The sequence below is a fragment of the Haemaphysalis longicornis genome, unplaced genomic scaffold (assembly GCF_048455015.1).
Source record: "Haemaphysalis longicornis isolate Haplotype H1 unplaced genomic scaffold, Haemaphysalis longicornis Haplotype H1 scaffold_2, whole genome shotgun sequence".
NCBI classification, from domain to species: domain Eukaryota; kingdom Metazoa; phylum Arthropoda; class Arachnida; order Ixodida; family Ixodidae; genus Haemaphysalis; species Haemaphysalis longicornis.
In genome coordinates this window covers 260,137,994-260,157,241 of record NW_027526295.1, presented here as the reverse complement: position 1 = coordinate 260,157,241, position 19,248 = coordinate 260,137,994, and the positions used below count along the sequence as shown (strand labels likewise).

Sequence of the window (19,248 nt, the reverse complement as noted above, 5' to 3'; positions counted from 1 at the left end):
GTGAGCCCAGTGTTTGCACATCCGCGGTATCCAGTACCGTCTTAGCTTCATTTATGATCCTGGTGTTTTGCTGCCTACGAGCCATTCTCTTCTCCTTCAGCTTGTGCATACTGCGTTACTTGCCTCTACCTGGTAGACACAGTCACCGCTTTCAGTCCGCTTGGTTTCCTAACTGCCAATCTCGTAGCTCCGACTTCGTTCCCGGGTTTCGGCACCAAGAAAATGTCCGATAATTGAGTCCAACACCATGAAAACAGGAATAATTGGTGTATTTTACATTAGACTGAATTCGAACTATTGGCTACTACAATGGCGTCTGCCGATCCTTGTTGTCTTCTTTCAAGCCGACCAAGCTTCTCCCGGCGACCCTTCGTCGTCTTCCTCGAGATGCTTTTTCCTTTTCGATGCACCAAATGTAACAGGGGAATTGTTGACCGGCAGTGAGGTGTAACACCAGCTGCTAGCATACGTACTCTTTATTTGACAGGCCAGCCAAGTACACTGCCTGTATTCACAGCACGTTGGAGAACCCGCATCTCATGGCAATGCATACCAAGTTTTTGTTTGACGACCTTGACATCTTAAATTTTTAAAATTTTTTGTAACGTTTTCTTTTCAAGGTCCACTACATGAACACTCAGACGTGTTCGTGTAGTAGTCCTGAGTGCCCAATTTATTTTTTTAAACGAAGTTTTATAAGCTCTATGCATACACTAAAGCCAAGGTACTATCAGTGCTGAAGAAAAAAAATACAGAACAAGAAGACTACAAGAAAAGTCCTCGTGTGTAGTCCAGGCTTTCTGAATGCCTCCCACCCCAATCATAGAAGCAGCTGCTACGGGGGGGGGGGGGGGGGGGTTGTGGTTTGCGACCGGAAAATGAAAGGAAATTCACTGGGGATATTTTGAGCTCGGCAGGGAGCTCACCTGCATACAACCCAGTGCAGGGGAAGGGAAGTAGAGGGGGAGTGATAGGATAAAGTAGAAAGAGAGAGAGAGGGAGAGAAAGGTATAAAGAGAGCTGTCAGTCCTAGAACGCTGTCAGTCCGGGCACCGTTCTAGGACTGACAGCTCTCTTTATACCTTTCTCTCCCTCTTGAACAGAGAAGGATGGCCCTGGCCAGGAAGTAGAAGCCAGCGCACAAATTGGATCATGAAACGGGGCAGGCACAAGCTGGTACCACACAGTTATTGTGCATGTCCCAGCATCTGCAAACAATGTTTCTAGCACACATTACAGCTGTTCCTGGAGAATAGAATGTATTGAGATGCAATTCCACAAAGCAGAACTTGGAAGTCCACAAGAAATCAACTGGAGATTTTACTGAGACTCAACTTTATACAGGTCGCTGCTAATGTCAGGCTCGCACAGCTTCTCTCTCGGGGCAAGAGAGCACTCCCGCATCGATGCTCCCGCTCCAGCTTCGACGACTCCGGCCTCTTTGCGCAGCCAGCACTGACCCCCCTCCCCAAAAAAAAACCCTGCCCTCCCACACGCCCCCCCAGCTGCTGCAACGAGCACAGTTGGGGCTTGGCCCCCTCAAGTGGGGACATTGTCCGGAGCAGCACAGTGGTCAGTGGCACAGCACAAAGCTCTCCAGCTGTCGGGGCACGAGCCCCCGGAAGGGTAGGCCGTAGCGCAGGATGGCACGCGCGCACAGGCACTGCAGGCCCGTGAAGCGCAGGGGGCTGCAGTCGACCAGGGCGGGTGCGTAGTCCAGGGGCGTGCGGCCCGCCCGGTCTGTGCGGTCCAGGTGGGCGCCCCGGGCGAGCAGGGCCAGGGCGGCAGCCCGCGAACAGGGCTTGCTGCGGGCGGCCACATGCAGCGGGGTGCGGCCCTCGTGGTCCACCGCGTCGGGGTCCGCCCCCAGCTCCAGCAGCAGCCGCACCAGCGGGGGCGCCGGGAACGCCTCCTGGCACACGGCCCCCAGTGCCCGCGCGGGGGGCGCCCGGCCGCACGCCAGGTGCAGGCACGTCTCCCCCCGGGCGCCCCGCACGTCCAGGCGCACCAGCCGGTAGGCCGCCCGGCGGAACGACTCCTCCGCCTCCTCCTCCACGCCACCGCTGCACTGCAGCACCACCGCCGACCGGGTCAAGCGCACACTTCAAGAGCAACGCAAGGGTGCCTGTCACGGCACCAACTACACGGGCAGTTCCCGCAAGTTATTCACGACTCAGAGGGTCTACAACCACCAAACGGGCCTCGGCGAGCAAGGCATCCTGCAGATTTTGGACTTGCTCATCACCAACAGCCGCACCTAATTCCACAGTAACGCAGGCATACCAGGTACAGAAACAGACAACACGATCAAACATTCTGAGGGAGCAGCGCAAACTAGAGTTTTGTGTCCTACCCTTTGTCCTGTCTAGTTTGCGCTGCTCCCTCAGAATGAATGTATACCAACTGGCCCAGTTCTCGACCTTGCAACACCATCAAAAACAGAATCAAGGACACTCCACAGGGTTGGCACACCCTGACTGATCTGAGGGTACTGAGTCTATGGTGGACACTCGGTTTGCAATGGCAGGACCAGCCTTTCACACACACACCATGGAACCGTATCCTCTTGGCACTGATTCCCACCAACATAAACTCAAAGCTGCGACGACACAGGATGGCATGTTTCAGGACATCACAACATTCCAGTACTGGTTAGGCAAACATCACGAGTGACACGCTGAGTAAACGAAAGAGGGACAGAATGAGTGTAAGTGCCTAGCTGAGATAGAGATAAGGCCTAGTAGAGACAAACAAGGCAGAGAAATGGACATAGGTCGACAGCATCTATGCTTGGCAAATGTACCATTCATGACGATAAGGAATAATCATTGGTGAATAAAATGAAGGGCGTCTTTGTTCAACGAGATGTGTGGTCTGACTTAGGTCAAGTGTTACAAAGTTCAAATGTTTACTGTGCTTTGCACAATTGCCTAGCAATTTTCCAGACTTTTCTGAACACTATGTTGTAACTACATGGCTGCTCGCACGTAATGCCTACGTCCATGTATAGATAATCAAAAAAAAAAAAATCATTAATTTTAGTTTGCTTTAGCGTTTGTATGCTTGAGTGTTTGCAAGTGTGGCATGGCAGTGATGGCACTACTGAACATGCAAGCAGAGCATGGCCCAAAGCCCCCCTTTGCTGTATCAGGTCTTGTCCTCTTATTTGGGCCCGACACAATGAGATGTGGAAACAGTCGAATAACTGTACCAGGCTAAAGCGCAGTATGTGAAAAGTGTGTGCAGAATATTTCTCTGATTCACCCAGGTGGTCAAAATTAATCCGGAGCCCTCCACTATGGCACGCCTCATTGCCTGCGTTGCGTCGGCAGGTCAAACCCTACAATCCATCAATGATTCTGATTCATGAGGCTTAGCACGCCAATGCTACACAGGCGGTGAGGCGTGCCGTAGTGGAGGGCTCCTGATTAATTTTGACTACCTGGGGATCTTCAACATGCGCCGAAGTCCTCCTCACAATCCTTCCCACTCCCCCTCAACCCAGTTCCTGACCCAGCGCCTGACAGACTGCATCAACAGAAAAACAATCAGCAGCATCCAGGGTAACACTGAGACTGGCAGCACCCCAGCTCATTGCACAACAATGTCCCTGCACTGCGGAATCAAAAGCTTCTCACCTGCAGGCGGCACAGCAAGGCGGCCAGCTGCAGCGTGATGACCAGAGTGCGCTGTGCCCCCTCGGCTGGCTCTGATGAGTCCTGCCCAGCCGACTCGAGCTCTGCCACAGCCCGCTCAAAGACCGCCAGCACATGGGCAAACTCGACCGGGGCCAGCTGGCGCCGGGACGGCCTGGCAGGGCACACACGAGGAACAGCGCTGCTTTTTTCCCTCTACCAGGTGAAGTCGAAGCGTCATGCTTGTGGTTCAAGCAGGAGATCACCTGGTTTTTCCGTCCTGCTGACGCCTATGATTTCATGCTCTGGCGGCTCACAAAGTATTTTCAGGAAAGGGTGAAGTGAGGAAAAACAAACTTCCATATCTGCCTCCGTATAACATACACTAATCATTAGAAACATACAAATATGCAAACGTTCAAGTTATGATTGAAATAATGGCCGCTCAAACAACTCAATTCAGATTTAAAATGCCTGATTTTTTATTTCATAAATAATCTGAAACTTAAATGTTTGACGTTTTTTCACAATGTTCATTGAAGTCCACTTCTTCTCTTAACCTTCACTACAAGCTTGCGACCTTAATTTGCAATTACCAAGAAAAAAAAAAAAGAAGCAAAACATGAAAAGGGAGAGACACGTACTATGTGGCACTACATACATGTAATTTCCTTTTTTTGTTGCATGTCGTGCGGACCTGCACACTTCTAGTGTCCTTCTAACCCTTATAACTGCTATGCATTAATTGCAGTAACGAGCTATTACATCCAAGACTTTTCTTCTTTCTTTTAATCAGCATCCATAAGTACCGTATTTACTCAAATCTAACGCACGCCTTTTTTCTGGAAAAATAGGTCCCAAAATTGCATGTGCATTACAATCGAGTATCGCCATTGACGTTTCAAAATGGCCGCTTGACTAAACGCTGAACCAACACCGCGGCTGAACGCATAGCCAGCACTTGGTAATCTGCGTGCGTTTGCCAATGTTGTCTGCGTAGTCTTCTTCTTCTTCTTCTTCTTTTTTTTCATTTTTCTGTTCTTCCTGCCATAAAATTTCCCACTGCGAAGACACAGCCGGTTCACCACGATGCTGCTGCGCTTAAGAAGAAATTAATTGTGTGCATGGAAAGTGATGAAAATCCGGCCGTGTCACGTGCGTCCAGTGTTCTGGAGACTTGCGTGCGGGACTGGTGCAAGCAGAAGGAGAAAATTTTTGCAAGCAAGGTGACACGGAAAGGGTTCAGCGGACCAAAGAAGGGCTATATCCTCAGATAGAAGAGCCAATGGCGCAGCACGTGCAGCAGCAGTGAGTGGCTCAGAGACCCGTAACAACAGAGTTGCTGAAGATTCGAGCGATGCAGCTAGTGTTGCAGCAAGGGCTAACGTGAAGGGATTTCAAGGCCAGCAGATGCTGGATAACAATTGCATGAAGAGAAAAGGCTTCTCACTTCGCTGGCGGGCAGGCATATGCCAGAAGTAGCTGGCAGAGTTTGAGGGAAAAATTAATGCATTTCAGCGGTACGTCTTCCCCTGCGAAAAAAAAACAATTGGAGGACCATTTGGACCTGCCGAAAACACAATTGGTTCAAATGAAACCATTTGAAAATGCAAATGGTGCCATTTGGCCCAATTGTGTTTTTTACAGGTCCTATTGGGCCTCCAATTTTTTTTTTCGCCTGGGCAATGGAATTTGCGCTGCAGAAACTAACTACGAGCTCGGTCAATTCGGAAACGTGGATCAAACGCCGCTACACTTTGATGTGCCCGCCACCACAACAATGGAGAAGAAGGCTGCCAAGCAAGTTATTGCGCAGCCCTTTGGCCACGAAAAAAACGAGTGATGGCAATGCTTTGTTACACTGTGGACGGGCAAAAACATCCCCCCTACCTCATATATAAACGTAAGACGTTCCTGAAAGGAATTGTGTTCCCCAGTGGCGTGATCGTGCGCACAAACGAGAAGGGACCAATTGGATCGACCACGTGTGGCGGAAGCAACCCAGCTCAAGCTTTGGCCTGCGTGCGATGCTTGTTCTGGACAAGTTCCAGTGTCACCTCGATGAGCGCATAAAGGACAAGCTCGCCGCTTGCAACACTGACCCGGTTGTAATTCCCAGAGGCATAACCGCACAACTGCAGCCACTGGACGTTTCACTAAACAAGCTGGTCAAAGACCGGATTCGGGCGCTCTACGCCGAGTGGCTTGTTGGTGATGGCCATGAACTGATGCCTAGCAACCGAATCAAGCGCGCTTCTCTGCAAGACTTCGCTGGATGGGCGAAGGGTGCACGATCCCGCCTACCATGGTGAGCAAGGCGTTCAAGAAGTGCGTCATTTCAAATGCTATGGACGGCCCCGAAGATGACATGCTTTGGGCCATCGAGAGCAAGAAGGAGTCGTCCGACAGCGATGAGTGATAACGTGCCACAGGTGCCGCCCAACGGCGCTGCCCCAGACCGTCGTCGTCGTGACCGTCTTGCCGGCGATAACCGGCACATTTCATTTTGTGCCACCTTTGAATAAACCTTGCTTGTTTCAAGCGAGAAAAAGTCGCATTTTTGCATTAAATAATGGAAGTCTAGTGCATGTTACAATTGGGTGCGCGCAACAATCGATGTCGCGTTAGATGCAAGTGAATAGGCTAATACTACAGCAACTACCTGCTACATTGGCCACAGCAATCCTGCCATAGCCATTCACCCACAAGGAAAGGTGGCACTACCCTTAAAGCAGGGTGTCGAACCGAAAAAAATACCGGTTCGGTTACGGTTCGGGTTCGGGTGAAATAATTTCGTTCCGGTTCAGTTCCGGTTCGACAAAATCACGTGCCGAACCGGTTCGCGAACCGGTTCGGGAGCTTGAACCGGTTCGCGAACCGGTTCGATGAGTTGAATTGTCACTGAAATTAGAAAAAAAAACATTTGGTAGTTTAAAGCGACAGTAAAATCAAAACACAAGCAAAATTTCAAAATGCTGCCGTTCCCCAAGGGCAGTGGCGCAATTGCAAAGCAAACTTTAAATAATCACGAGATATTAGAAAAACAGATGAAGTGGTGACGATTTACCACCTACTTTCTCGTCCAGACTTTATGTTGTCCTAGCGACTATTCATAAAGCCACCGCCAAGAGATATGACGGTGGGATATATTTTCTGTCCTTTCATTTTTTGTTGAAATCGCAATCGTCGCTATGGAATCGCCCATCACGCTAACCTTGAAGCCTTAAATTTAGGTCTGCATACTGGCGTGTTCAAATATCAGCGCCTAATACCAATGGCGCACATTTTCTTTATATTTGTAACAAAACAGAAAAATCCTACTACAGGCACATAAATACTACCAATGAATTAGACCATTTGGTCACCCTGAATAATTTGTTAGCCGTCACCCTATCGACTGTATTAGCCACACTTTTGTTAAAAGTAAGCTTTAGTTAACGCTCAGTCACTGCATTATTGCTCTGACCACTGCAATTCCTTTTTCGAAAGCTATACTGGATGTGTGCATTACAATCAGTATGCCATCGTACCGCCTGACCCCCGGCCATCGTTCCGTGTGCTGCATTGCGTAATCATTATGCTGTTACAAAATGAAAGGGAAATTTGACGCACGGAGCATGAGAAGAACTTTTTTGGGTAGACGCTCTTTAATTCGTCCACAGCAGTACTCCCCTCTGACCCGCCGCGGTAGCACAGTGGCTAAGGCGCTGCTGAGCGCGAGGTCACGGGTTCGATTCCCGGCCGAGGCGGCCGCTTTTCTGATGGAGGCGAAAAGCTAAAACGCCCGTGTGTACGAAATTTCGGCGCACGTTAAAGATCCCCAGGTGGTCAAAATTAATCCGAAGCCCTCCACTACGGCGCGCCTCATCGCCTGTGCTGGGTCGGCGCGTTAAACCCCACAATCAAATCAAATCAGTACTCCCCTCCGGAACGAGTAGCAGTAGAAGTAATGTAGCGAGTTGGGCAGTCAGTACAAGTGCACCTTCAAAAAAAAAAAAAGCAGATCTGAAAGAGACAAAACTGCAGAACAAGCAGAAAAGTTGATCGCTCGGCGGATGGGACAGTGTGAGGTACCGGCCTTCCTTTCTGCACGTGTCATCTGCTTTATTACTGTTTCTGCTTCCAAGGCAAGGTCGAGGACTGCAGTTTCTTGCCAAGAGATTAAGTGCGCACCTTAACAGTTTTCCCAGACATATCTGTTGTTATTTGTACTTGTAAAAAACGGAGCTTGTCCACTGTACTGTCCTCAAAAACGGTCGTGGGTAAGGGACATCGAAGCCCCTTGTGGTCAGCAGCAAGCGGTTTAGCCACTGAGCAGCTCCTGCGGTCACACTTGTCAAATATTACAATTTGCAGGTGTCGGACCTTTTAAACAAATTATGAAATGGAAAAAAGTTTGCACACATCGGGCTTTCGCTGCTGCGCACTGGAACACTCCTGCAGCCTGATTGCTCCACTAAAGTTGCAGCTAGGGAAGGGCAAAGTCGTTTTATATCCCCTGCAAGCTGCGGAGAATGACATTTCGCTTGGTCAGCTTCCACTACGCTCGCGCTTCCAGTAGCAACAGACCATTGCTACTTTGGTGCTCATTCATTTCCCTTGTTGTTACATAGAGCGTGATAGTGTTCAATTGTCTGGAGGGGAAAGTGCGGGAGCAGGTACGAAGTTGATGGTACGTGAAAGAAAAAAAGGCCTAAATTGCATTGACTGTGCAATGTCAACAACAGATGGTCGAACCGTTTCGGCATGAACCGGTAACCGTTATTTCTTTTTCGGTTCAGTTCCGGTTCGGGTTCAGCGTGCTCAAAAAATAACGGTTCGGGTTCGGGTTCAGTTCCGGCAAAAATACCGGTTCAGTTCCGGTTTTCGGTTCGGTTCGGTTCCGGTTCGACACCCTGCCTTAAAGCTGCACTGCATGGCTGAAATAGGGCAGCCACTGCAGAGCGTTTGCTAAGCTGCGCTCCCTCTTCGATAGGATGCAAAGGATGAGTTTGTTATCTGGCGGATGCAAAGATAGCGCGCACACAGTCTGGCATGCAATGCTTTCACCTAACACGATTCATATTATAATGCACCTGCAGGCAGCATCAGATAACGGCTGCTCAAGGGCTGGTGAGAAAACTAAGGAAGCCAGTGTGACAGCTGCATTCTTTCACTACATGATGTGACGCTTCAAAACCAACTGCATGCCACAGCCATAGGAGGAACACCACAGAAGGCAACATCCCCCCCCGAGCACGCAGCTTTGCGTTTTGGCACAACTTTTTAAATGGGAAATGCAAAATGAGCACGCAGCTTTGCGTTTTGGCACAACTTTTTAAATGGAAAATGCAAAATGAATGGCAAAGTCAGTGGCACCGAAAAGGTAAAAAGCGCCCATCTCCTCTTTCCTGCTCAACGGCCAGCCGCACCCCCGTCTTCAACCACAGTGGCACAGCTGGTCTTAGTTTGGTAAATCTAGTCAGCTATCGTTAATTGTGCAAGTTTACACGCTTGGAGCGATACACCACATGCACCCTCCTGGCAAGTCTATACCACTGTGGTGTTCCTTCGATATTGCACAGTGGAGTATATCTCTCAACTCTGAGGCAGTTGCCCAGACTGGTAGGCTCGACCCACCTTGCCGGCCTGGCCTCGGCCATCATGAAGCAGAAGAGCTCGGCAAAGGACAGCAGGCTGCTCTGGGTCATGGGGCTGAAGGGCTCGAGGCAGCGCTGCTGCATGTCCAGGGCGTACAGCCACAGGGCCACGCAGCGGCCAAAGTCGCCCAGGTCCGCGTACACGGCCCCCCGGTAGCGGATGTAGTAGGCCGTGTCCGGGTGGGCGGGGCCCAGCACACGCTCCCGAACCAGCAGGGCCTGCGAGCAGCCACCCTCCCCCACTTCAGTGGCCCACTTGAGGCAACGCAAGGCCACACATGGAGGCAGGAAGGACCGCCGGGCCCAATTCCCGTCCCCCAAAGGACACTGAGCTTGGCACACGTACAAATCACATGGCTAGCCCATTCTTTCAAGTGATCAGATAAAAGGTTATCACTGCTTCAAACAAAAAGGTCACTTACAACTCTCACTTGAGAGACACCAGCAAAGGAATTTTTATAAATGTACAGTAGGCTTTTAAAAAGTACACTGCATTCGAGGACACGAATAAGTATATCGCTCTGAATACATATAATGCTCAGATGTACCAGCCTTTGAGGGTGCTTGCTGCAGTTGTGACTGCTCGCTCACCCACAGAACTTGTCAAACACGGATTAGCACGCGCTGCAAACTATGGCTACCTTTCACGAGTTATGGAAGATGTGTACAGGACTTGAAACCAGGTTAATGAGCTTCGGAATAGTGCACTAGGCATTTCTGCCGACCATTGGGGCCCTACTATGGTGCCGCGCTATGCAACAGAACCTTCCCATTTCCAGGAGTCGTAGCATAAAATGGTAAAACGGGAGTAGCTAAATATTTCTTCCCATTTGGTGTACTGGGAAGCAAGTCACTTCACTGAAGATACATTTTCCACTCGTAACGGAACAGGTATCTGCCATGGTTACAATGCAAATGGACACCTGCTTTACCCTGCTCAGTGCATCTCAGCAAAGAATATGCAGGTAATTTCTTATCAGGAAAAAAAAAAAAAAAAGTAGAAGGTCGAAATTCAAGGGATTCCTGCCACAAACAGATCACTCCTCTAGCGCATACTGGGAAGCTGTGGCACACCATGCACTCCATCTCCTCCTGCACTTCTTGCATCACACGCATCTGTTTGGAGACCTCCGAATGGAGCGACAGCGAGGGCTACCTGAGGGGAGAAATGATAATCTCATCTCCACTGACAGGGTGTCTAGCAAATTGCCTAATTCAATTTCCCTGACTTTTCCAGATTTTCCATGACCATTTTAGTTGAAATTCCCTGACCAATACAACACGCGCCATTTTGTGCAAACTGTCCGTGAAGCATATAAAAAGCGTAGAGAAAAGACATTCTATCATACGGAAAAACACATTTGTTGCAAGTGCCCTAATTCTCAAAATGCACTTTGATTAATTTCAGTTTGTTCAGTTTGAGGTTTGCTTGCCTTCAGTTACGGCTTTAGAGAGTTTATTTCATCTTGCGGGAAAGAAACTTCAAGTTGCGCTTCAGCAAGCACCTTTTGCTTTTTTTTCTTGATTGTCCTGGCTTGACATGCAATGTGAACCGCACGGTGTGTTGCGCGTGCGCGTTGCGCATGCGATTTTTTGACGCCCGCGTCGACGATTCGCGCGCGCGGCAGCTTCTGCCTCGCTCAGAAAATGACGCGCGTCGCGCGTGGCAGTGGGAGGAGCCTGACGACTTGCGCCAATGGGGAGCCGCGCTCCTCATGGCGGCAGTTTCGAAGCTCTCGAGCATCGCCTCCTGTAAAAATACAGGAGGCGATGTCTCGAGGCAGCCGGCTGGCTCCGCCAGACATGTTAAGGCTTACCACCCCGGCAGGTATTGCATGGGCCCTTTCAGTAGCGGCGCGGATGATGTTTTATTGTACCGTTTTCGCCCACATTATAAGCTCCTTAACCTCACAAGCAACTTCGTGCGTGCCTTGTGCGGCATTTTAGAGAGCGCTTTGAAGCGGTCGCTCGAGCTCCCGTCACCACTTCGCGGTCGAAGCCACCGCCATGTTGCCACCGCCAGCAGCACCACGCGCAGCGTGCGGGTAGTTCCGCGGCAGCGTCAGCGCACCTGTGACGTGCGCGGCGCGTTTTCGGGAGCAGAAAACATCCCATGCGGTTCACTGGATTCGCGCTAAACCATGTTCCTTTTTGATTATGTAATTCTGGCTCCTGATGTCATAAGGAACTTCTTTCAAGATTAGCCCCCAAAAAACGCTGCCTTTTAAAATTCGCTGGAAAAAAAGGCCCATTTTGCGTGCGATTTGGGCACCACCTAGAAGTCCCTCTGCCGCAAATGCACCCAGCAACCTAAGCCAGGTGCGTGAACCGCACGGCGAGTTTCTGCACGCGATTCGTGCGCGGTATTTTCACGGCCGCGTCAACGATTTTGTGCTTGCAGTGGCTCCTTTCCTGCACAAGCAAGTGCGTTTGTGCCTTGAGTAGCATTTTAAAGAGCGGTTAGAAGCGGCCGTTGGAGCTACCGCACTACTCCGCGGCCGGTGCTGCCGCCATGTTGCCACCGCCTACCGCTCGGCACGCACCGTGCGGGTGGTTTCCGCGGCGGCCTCAGCGCGCCGCGTTTTCTATTGCAGAAAAACCAGAAAACGTTTCATGCAGTTCATGCTTTCGTCGCGCGCGAACGTGTTGCGTTCGGTTTGCGTTCGACTGGTTTCCCCTATTCTAAAACTGTTTGGGCAGGCCCCAAAGTGGTTTTCCCTGACTGGTGCTACTTGATTCAAAAATTCCCTGACAATTTCCTGACTTTTCCCGGTGGCTAAAAATTCCCCGATTTTTCCCGGTTTTCCCGGTCGCTAGACACCCTGCACTGAACAATGCCACAGAAGGTGGCAAAATGAACTGACACCACAAATTAAATGAAATAACTTGGCTAAAATGAGCGCATGATAATATTTATGTAGAGAAAAAAATCCGACTGCATTTGAGCACACTTAACCCCATGGTCAATCCCACCCGAAAACAAAAATGTATTGAGTACAGCAGTTACTTCCAGAGCTTCTCGCAGTAGTAGCACGTCGCAACGAATATGAAAAAAGAAAACCCTGGGCCACTTCCACTAACGTGAAACCTGGGGAGGGCCGAAGCATGCATTGTATAAGTGTATTCTTGGCGCCTTAGCGTTTTTGCCAATGAAGATGAAACCATTCGGGGGCAGAGGTACACAGCTTTGCTGTAAAAGTCTCTTGTCTTTGAAGCCCGATGTTCTCTAGCGCGGGGCGTGAACAAGTGTCCCGGTGTTTTTTATTACACATTTTGAAGTGCTCCAGTGCAAGGCGATTAACGAGTGTACCGGTGTTCTTTTAGTACATGTTATGTTCTAGCGTCAGGTGTAAATGAGTTTCCCAGTGTTTTAGTACCGTGACTACATGAGACGACAATCACGACGACGACAATGACAGGAGACTACATCAGCCCCAGTTCTTAAGGGGCTTCGCCCCTAAAACAGAGCATAAGCCAGCTGTGGTTGCAGAAAAAAGCTCACGCATCTAACATGCCACACAGCCCTATACGCCTCGAGCGCGGCCTGTAGGGGCGCCACTGAAATCCCCCTAGCGGCCCGCCCGTTTCGAAAGCAGGCGCGGGAGTCCGCGTCCCGCTCCCCAGTGCCGCCACTGCTTTTGCGGCACGTTGACGACTGACATTTACCGTTTGCGGGTGTTGGAAATCCATGTTTATGTGGAGCAGTCACTCTGTTCGCAAATGGGGTGTGTTTACGAGAGCGCAAATGTTTCTGACGCGATCTTAGTTTGGTATATTCGGTCTGTATAAGCGCTAAGTGTGTGTCACAGGCCAGCGTCGCGGAACCGGCGTATGATGGAGCCGATTGTAGTTATAATGACCTGAATTTACCAGCAGTCTCTCCGTAACCACCGGTTTATCAGATTTTCCTGCTACAGCTATACACTACGATTTAGATCGGTTTTGTGCGCTTACATAATCAGCGGAGCACTCATACCTGACAGCACGCGTTACGTTTGCCAGTTACGTTTGCCTCAGATATTGATCACCACCATTTACAAGCCAGTCTGTGTTAATTTCGGAAATATTCAACAAAAGTACGATGGAGAACGCATAATTATACTCGGGATCAGCAAACGACAGAGTTGTCTTTTCGTGAAGTGAGCGCCCGCAAACATATCTGCTACACATATACTCTGCGAGCAGCGCGGCGGCGGGCTTAGAATATAATCCGCGTCCGCGACTAATGCTTCTTTGAAATATCGTCATATGACACAGGGAGCCGGCAGAATAAAGCAGAAACTGAAATCAGAGGGGTTATCACATATACCACACTCTTCCAACGACACCTTTCATCACTTGTTGAACAGCCTATCCTCTATACTTCCAAAAATGCGTCCGCCGTACGATTAGCTGTTCGTTGAAGTAGAAAAACAAAAGGAATGTGAACGCGAGATTTGTGTGTGATTACTAAAACGTCCATTGCTTGATTCCGCTCCACATTAATACACAGCGTCCCCCTCCCCTCACTCCCCCCCCCCCCCCAACCGATGTCTAGCGAAATGGCAGTGCATTTCGCGTATAGTTGGTCTAGTAAACCCTACCTGGCTTAAGTTTGGACGAACGTATTAAGCATGTCAGAAGTAGCACTGTATTTTTTTTTTTTTTCATTTCCGTTAGAGCTATTATGTTTCTTAATTCCGCACTTCCACAGCATTTATTTTTCCGTGGTTTCATTAACTTGCTTTGGTTCTTGCTATAAGGCGTGTGTGGGCACATATTTAAGGACGCACAGGCTTGGAATATACTTAACATTTTCGCATGGTTTATATTCTTAAAAAAGGCATAAGTTATTGTCCGGGATTGGGTAATCACATCCCCGAAACATCTTTTTCTGCGACGTACATATTCGAAACGAAGCCGCATACGTTTTCCACGCTGCAAAATAAAGCCAACCTCTCATTTTGCCAGTATCAGGTATAAACGAGGCGACAGCAGAATTCATTCGTGCCTGATGTTTTGGAGGTGACAGGGGTGATATGTTGCTACCGTCGCTGACGCCCGGAAGAGCGGCGACGAAGCGCGCAGAACCGCATCCCCGGGTAGCTCTTACAGGCGATCGCGTACTCTACGAAGTCGCAGCTGCTTTTTAAGTGACCTAAACGTACTCTTTGCCTATAGACATCACCATAACAAGTTTTTGTAGGGCTCGGAAAGGCGAAACGAAGCGAAACAGAACCAAAACACTCGAGCCCCTATCAGCCACGCAGCGCAAATCCCGTCAACGCCGCGGAGAAGCGGCGGCAGGCGGCGCAGCGATCGCGAAGCTCGAGGCGTATACTCAGGGACAATTTTCTCTGGCAATGCAGTCACGGCTACAGAGCCGGACCACAACGTTTCGCTGCGTCGCTGGAAGCAGTGCAACAAAAAATAATTGGCTGGCTGTGACATAAGCAATTCAAAAATATATATTTCTTATTTTTTATCCTTGAATTGATGATGCACTAATCTACTTGGCAGAATGTGTGAAACACGGAGCATTATTCTTTGATTTTTTAGTTTTTCTTGGTTGCGCCCTTCGCCACTAGCGTCACATTCGTTCTCTTTCTGGGGGAAAAAAAACGTGGCGTCCTTGTTGACAGCACCTTTCTTTCCCTCTAATAAATCACGACTTCACTCTCCGCATAGGATTTTTAAGAAACTTGAGAAGCAAAAGCTGTCAAAACAAACGAAGCAAGTGGTTTGCGGCAAGCAGTTTGCGACATGCACGCCCAAGTGAGACTGATGTCTCCGTCGTTTATGCAATTCGTTCAGTCAGCCAGCTTGCCGGGGTAAGCGAGCGTGTGTGCATGCTGCCCTTTAGGTATACTGTGCCTGCGCTATGTTATGTAAACACGCTTGACATGTCGGTGGTGCTGCCCAGTTTTGAGCTCCAGAAGAGCTTAAAAATCAGTGCATGCCCTCAAAACTGCAGCGCTGACAAAATTCACTTTACTTCTGGATGATACAGAGTTGGACGGTATCGTCCACGGTCGGTCAGAGTTCTTCACTAAAAGCATTCGCTTGAGTTTACAAACAAATGAGGCGTGGGGAAGGAGATGCCAATATGCCTGCATGCTCGGTGATCGTGGTTCAGCGCACTCAGAGCATGTGAAGAAATGTACTGTAGCAAGTTTCGTTTCTGCCACGCCAAAGCTGAAACCGAAACCAGTTTATCGGGAACTACTTTGGCGCAGTAACACAGAGTAGTTAGCTCCCCCTCCTCTCGTAGCTTCCTCTCCATTGCCGCAGAGGGTTATTCTCGAGTATAGTTGCTACAACAACACTGCGACAGACCAGCTTGGCAAGGCAGCAATTTTGGCTGATACCGGCTAATGTTGTGCATGGTTGTTAGACCCGCGTCACAAATACCTGTGCTTGGTGCCATCAGCACCCTACAGTGCCATTTACAAATGGGCATTCCAACTAGCCATGTAGGAGCAGTGGTGCGCCAAGCACACTAAAAAGATCAATCCTGGACTGCTTTTACTTGAATGGAAAGTACACAGACAGCCGGTGTACAAGGCAACTCCCTCCCTGACCTGCATGCGCATCTGGTCCGGCTCGCAGAGCAGGTCGTCCAGGTCGGCCGGCGAACTGGCCTCGACGGCGTGGCCGTAGGCGGCGGTGGTGGGCCGGCTGGGCTTGGGCAGGGGCGGGTCGAGGCAGCGCTCCTCCAGGGCCCGGCGCCACAGGGCCAGGGCACGCGGCGAGTCCCGCTTCTTGTCCACAAAGGTGGCCCCCAGCAGCTCAAGGGCCTCGAGGCGCTGCTCCCGCGGGCAGTCGGCCCGGGCGGCCAGGAACTCCACCACGGGCGCATGGCCAGTCACGGCCGCCGCCAGCAGGGGAGTCAGGCCGTAGGCATCCCGCTCTGCGCGCGCCCCGTGCTCCAGCAGGAGCCGCAGGATGTCCAGGCTGCCGGACTCGGCGCAGTCGTGCAGCGCCGTGTTGCCCTTGGCGCTCTGCCGGTTCACCTGAGCGCCGCGGGCCACCAGGTAGCGGGCAATGTCCAGGTGGCCCTTGTAGCAGGCAATCATGAGGCACGTGTGGCCGTGCCGGTTGGCTATCTCCAGGTCAGCCCCCTGCTCCACCAGGTAGCGCACGATGGCCAGGTGCCCGTCGAAGCAGGCTGCCCGCAGGGGCGTCGAGTTGGTGCGCGTGGTGGCATTCACCCGGGCACCCCGCTCCACCAGCCGCTGCACCACGCTCAGGTGGCCCGCCGCCGCCGCGCACCACAGGGGCGGGGCACCCTCAATGGTCTCCCCTTCGAAGCTCACAGAGCCCACCTGCACCACGAGACCGGACGATGCATCCTTCAGCAAAATGCACGTGCCCAGCACAGACACGCACCTGGCACAACCTGCAGCTCTTCCATCATGGCTCCAAGAATATGCACTAGTCGGTGGTTTGCACAGTCTTGTTACCTATACCTCAGTGTCGGATGATCACACACCTCGTGCTAGGAGGGCAAGGCACCAGAAGTCGGGGCACTACCCCCCGACAGCAGTAATGCAGAGGCTATCTGTTAACTCAGATTGCTCAAGAGTGCGTTTGAAAGTTTTTGCAGTGTTCCGGTCCACTTCTCAAGTTTCTCCAGAGCCTCCATTTATTGAAATGCTGCGCACACATCTTTCTACCACTGCTCTTGTGAACAAGGGTGCATGAAAGGCTGAACCAACGTGTGAGCATTTTTGCTGGCAGTGTACAGAAATTTCCCACATTTCACTTGTGCCAACTGTGACGTTTTTCGTTTGACGCTGCATCAATTTGCACAAGCTTCCATTTTAGCAAACATGTTAACCTAACATTAGTTTTATGGGGCTGCCAGTCACCAAGACCAGTACGACGAGTTTACTTGTACACAAAGAAATTGGGCTCCGTTGTTAAAGGGCCACTGAAGTGAATTGTAAACACTGTCTAATCGCATTAACAGAACAAAGTAGAGAATCGATAGGGACTGTTTCTCAAACAATTTGAACATGCTTTATAACAAAAAAGCGCATTTGAAAGTGCATTTCCTCTACACGGTACTCTCTGCCAATTTACTGGCATTGGCTATAGCAACGCACTGGCTTAGTAGATTGCTAGCACGTTTCCACTTTACAACCTGCGTGTCAACCGACAAGAAGTTGATAATAACCACGAAATTGATGAAAATTAGTATTTCGATGTCTGTGATAGCATGAAAATACTACATTACAAACCAGACACCAATACTGCAGTTAATGAAACGGCCGTGAATGCGCATATTTTCTGTGACATTGCTTTTGCTTCTTGCATCGAAAGTAGTGGAACCACAGCGAAATTTGGTCCTCCCCAGTTACAGCAGTGAAAACACATCCCAGACGCCCCCGCACCACTCTTACACCCTGGCACTGTCCCACTCCTTAAATGCCAGTTAATCTCTCTCTCTCGCAGAGATATGATGGCTGGTGTCACTCGGCCGGGCAGATTCCACTAGACAGGGTCAAAAACAAAACAAAACAAAAAGGAACTTTTTTACGAGCTCTATTTTTAACATCCATAAATGGTATGCTGGTCAGATCATGTTCACCACTGCAAAAAAAAAAAAAAATGTACACTTTTATGCTACAATCACGAGTTGAGCGACACTGTAATTGGCAGATTCCCAAACATGCCGTAAGTGCATTTTTTGCCTTGGCATACAAATAAATCTAATACCTGTTCAATGTCGGCCTGACATCTGTCAAGAAGGTAATCGGCTACATCCAGGTGGCCATTTCGCGATGCCATAACGAGTGGTGTGGCTCCGTTGGTTGTCGCAGAAACCAGCATCCGTACTTCTTCCCTTGGTTTGTGGTCCAAAAATACCTGCAGCACATCCAAAGCGTCAGCAAATGGCAGCATAAATGTCAGGATGTCGCTAAAAAAAAAAATCGTACATTGGTAACAACTTCCTTTCAATATTTTCCGCACTTCTTCACATTACTGATCTGCTTTAACATGGTGGGTCATGACTGTCGTTATAGTGACATTTCTATCATACACACACAGTACAGCCTGCCTTGAACGGAGTGTGTGTCACACAGCTACGGGAGCTTGCCACATTATTTCGAAGAGTCAAAGATGAATACGAAATTACACTTTTAGACTGCTGACACGGTTTTGAAGGAACTGACAGCAAAAACCGAAAAGCCTTCAAGTTCTGGCAAGACATACACTCAAGTTTATACCCAAGAGCTGTATTTTAATGCCTGAACACGCTACAAGGTTGAGCAGCTGTAGTTAATGCCGAGTACTGTGGCTGTACTGACTTACTGGTACGTGGATTGCCATTTGTTACATTTGTGCAGGTAACGCCTTTCTGGCCACATCTTGACAGTAGGCTCAGACGGAAGGCATGAGCGCGTATACTATTGTGTCCCCCACATGCTTGATCTCAATATTGAAAATGCAACATCTTTTTTCGTTTAACTTAGATGAAATACGCTGTCATCGCGTAACAAGACGGAAAGACGAAAGCGACTGTCTGTGCGACAGAACTATCGGACGCGCAATAATTGAAGATGACATGTTCACTCGCAATTCTGGATAACTGAAGCAAGGCCCACGCAAAGTGCGTGGACGTTACGTCCAGGCAGCAGAACTCGAACGTGACGATGCTGCGCGTAAACGAACGCTTCTTTTATGAGCGACGTCTGTCCCAGACCGAAAGTTCTAAGCCTAACAAAACAAGCGACGAACCCCCCAGCTGAGCTTTGTTAACTGAATGGCACGCCCAACCTTGAGACGCTGTAGCTTGCCATCTTTTGCAGCATTAAAGACGGCACTCCTGAATTCCATGTTGCAGGCACCGTTTCGCTTAGGGCTTGCAAGCAAGCTCAAAATCCCTGCGGAGGACCATCACTGGGCAACTAAGCGCACAGCTATGCAGCCTTGGCCACAGCCGCCTTTCGGCTACGTCTTGGCCCGGTCTTGGCTCTCGGCAGGCTGTC

At 49.9% G+C, this 19,248-nt stretch overlaps 1 protein-coding gene across 1 annotated transcript; it reads right to left on the bottom strand.

Moving 5' to 3' along the window:
• Positions 1–461: 461 nt before the first annotated feature.
• On the bottom strand, positions 462–19,227 carry LOC144170506 (protein fem-1 homolog CG6966). The gene is made up of 6 exons (XM_077700348.1): positions 19,037–19,227; positions 17,975–18,124; positions 15,835–16,578; positions 9,255–9,493; positions 3,639–3,810; positions 462–2,068 (listed from the first exon to the last, which is right to left on the bottom strand). Exons 1-6 carry the CDS (start codon positions 19,094–19,096, stop codon positions 1,574–1,576), a joined length of 1,860 nt encoding a protein of 619 aa, XP_077556474.1. The 5' UTR covers positions 19,097–19,227; the 3' UTR covers positions 462–1,573.
• Between the last annotated feature and the right edge of the window lie 21 nt (positions 19,228–19,248).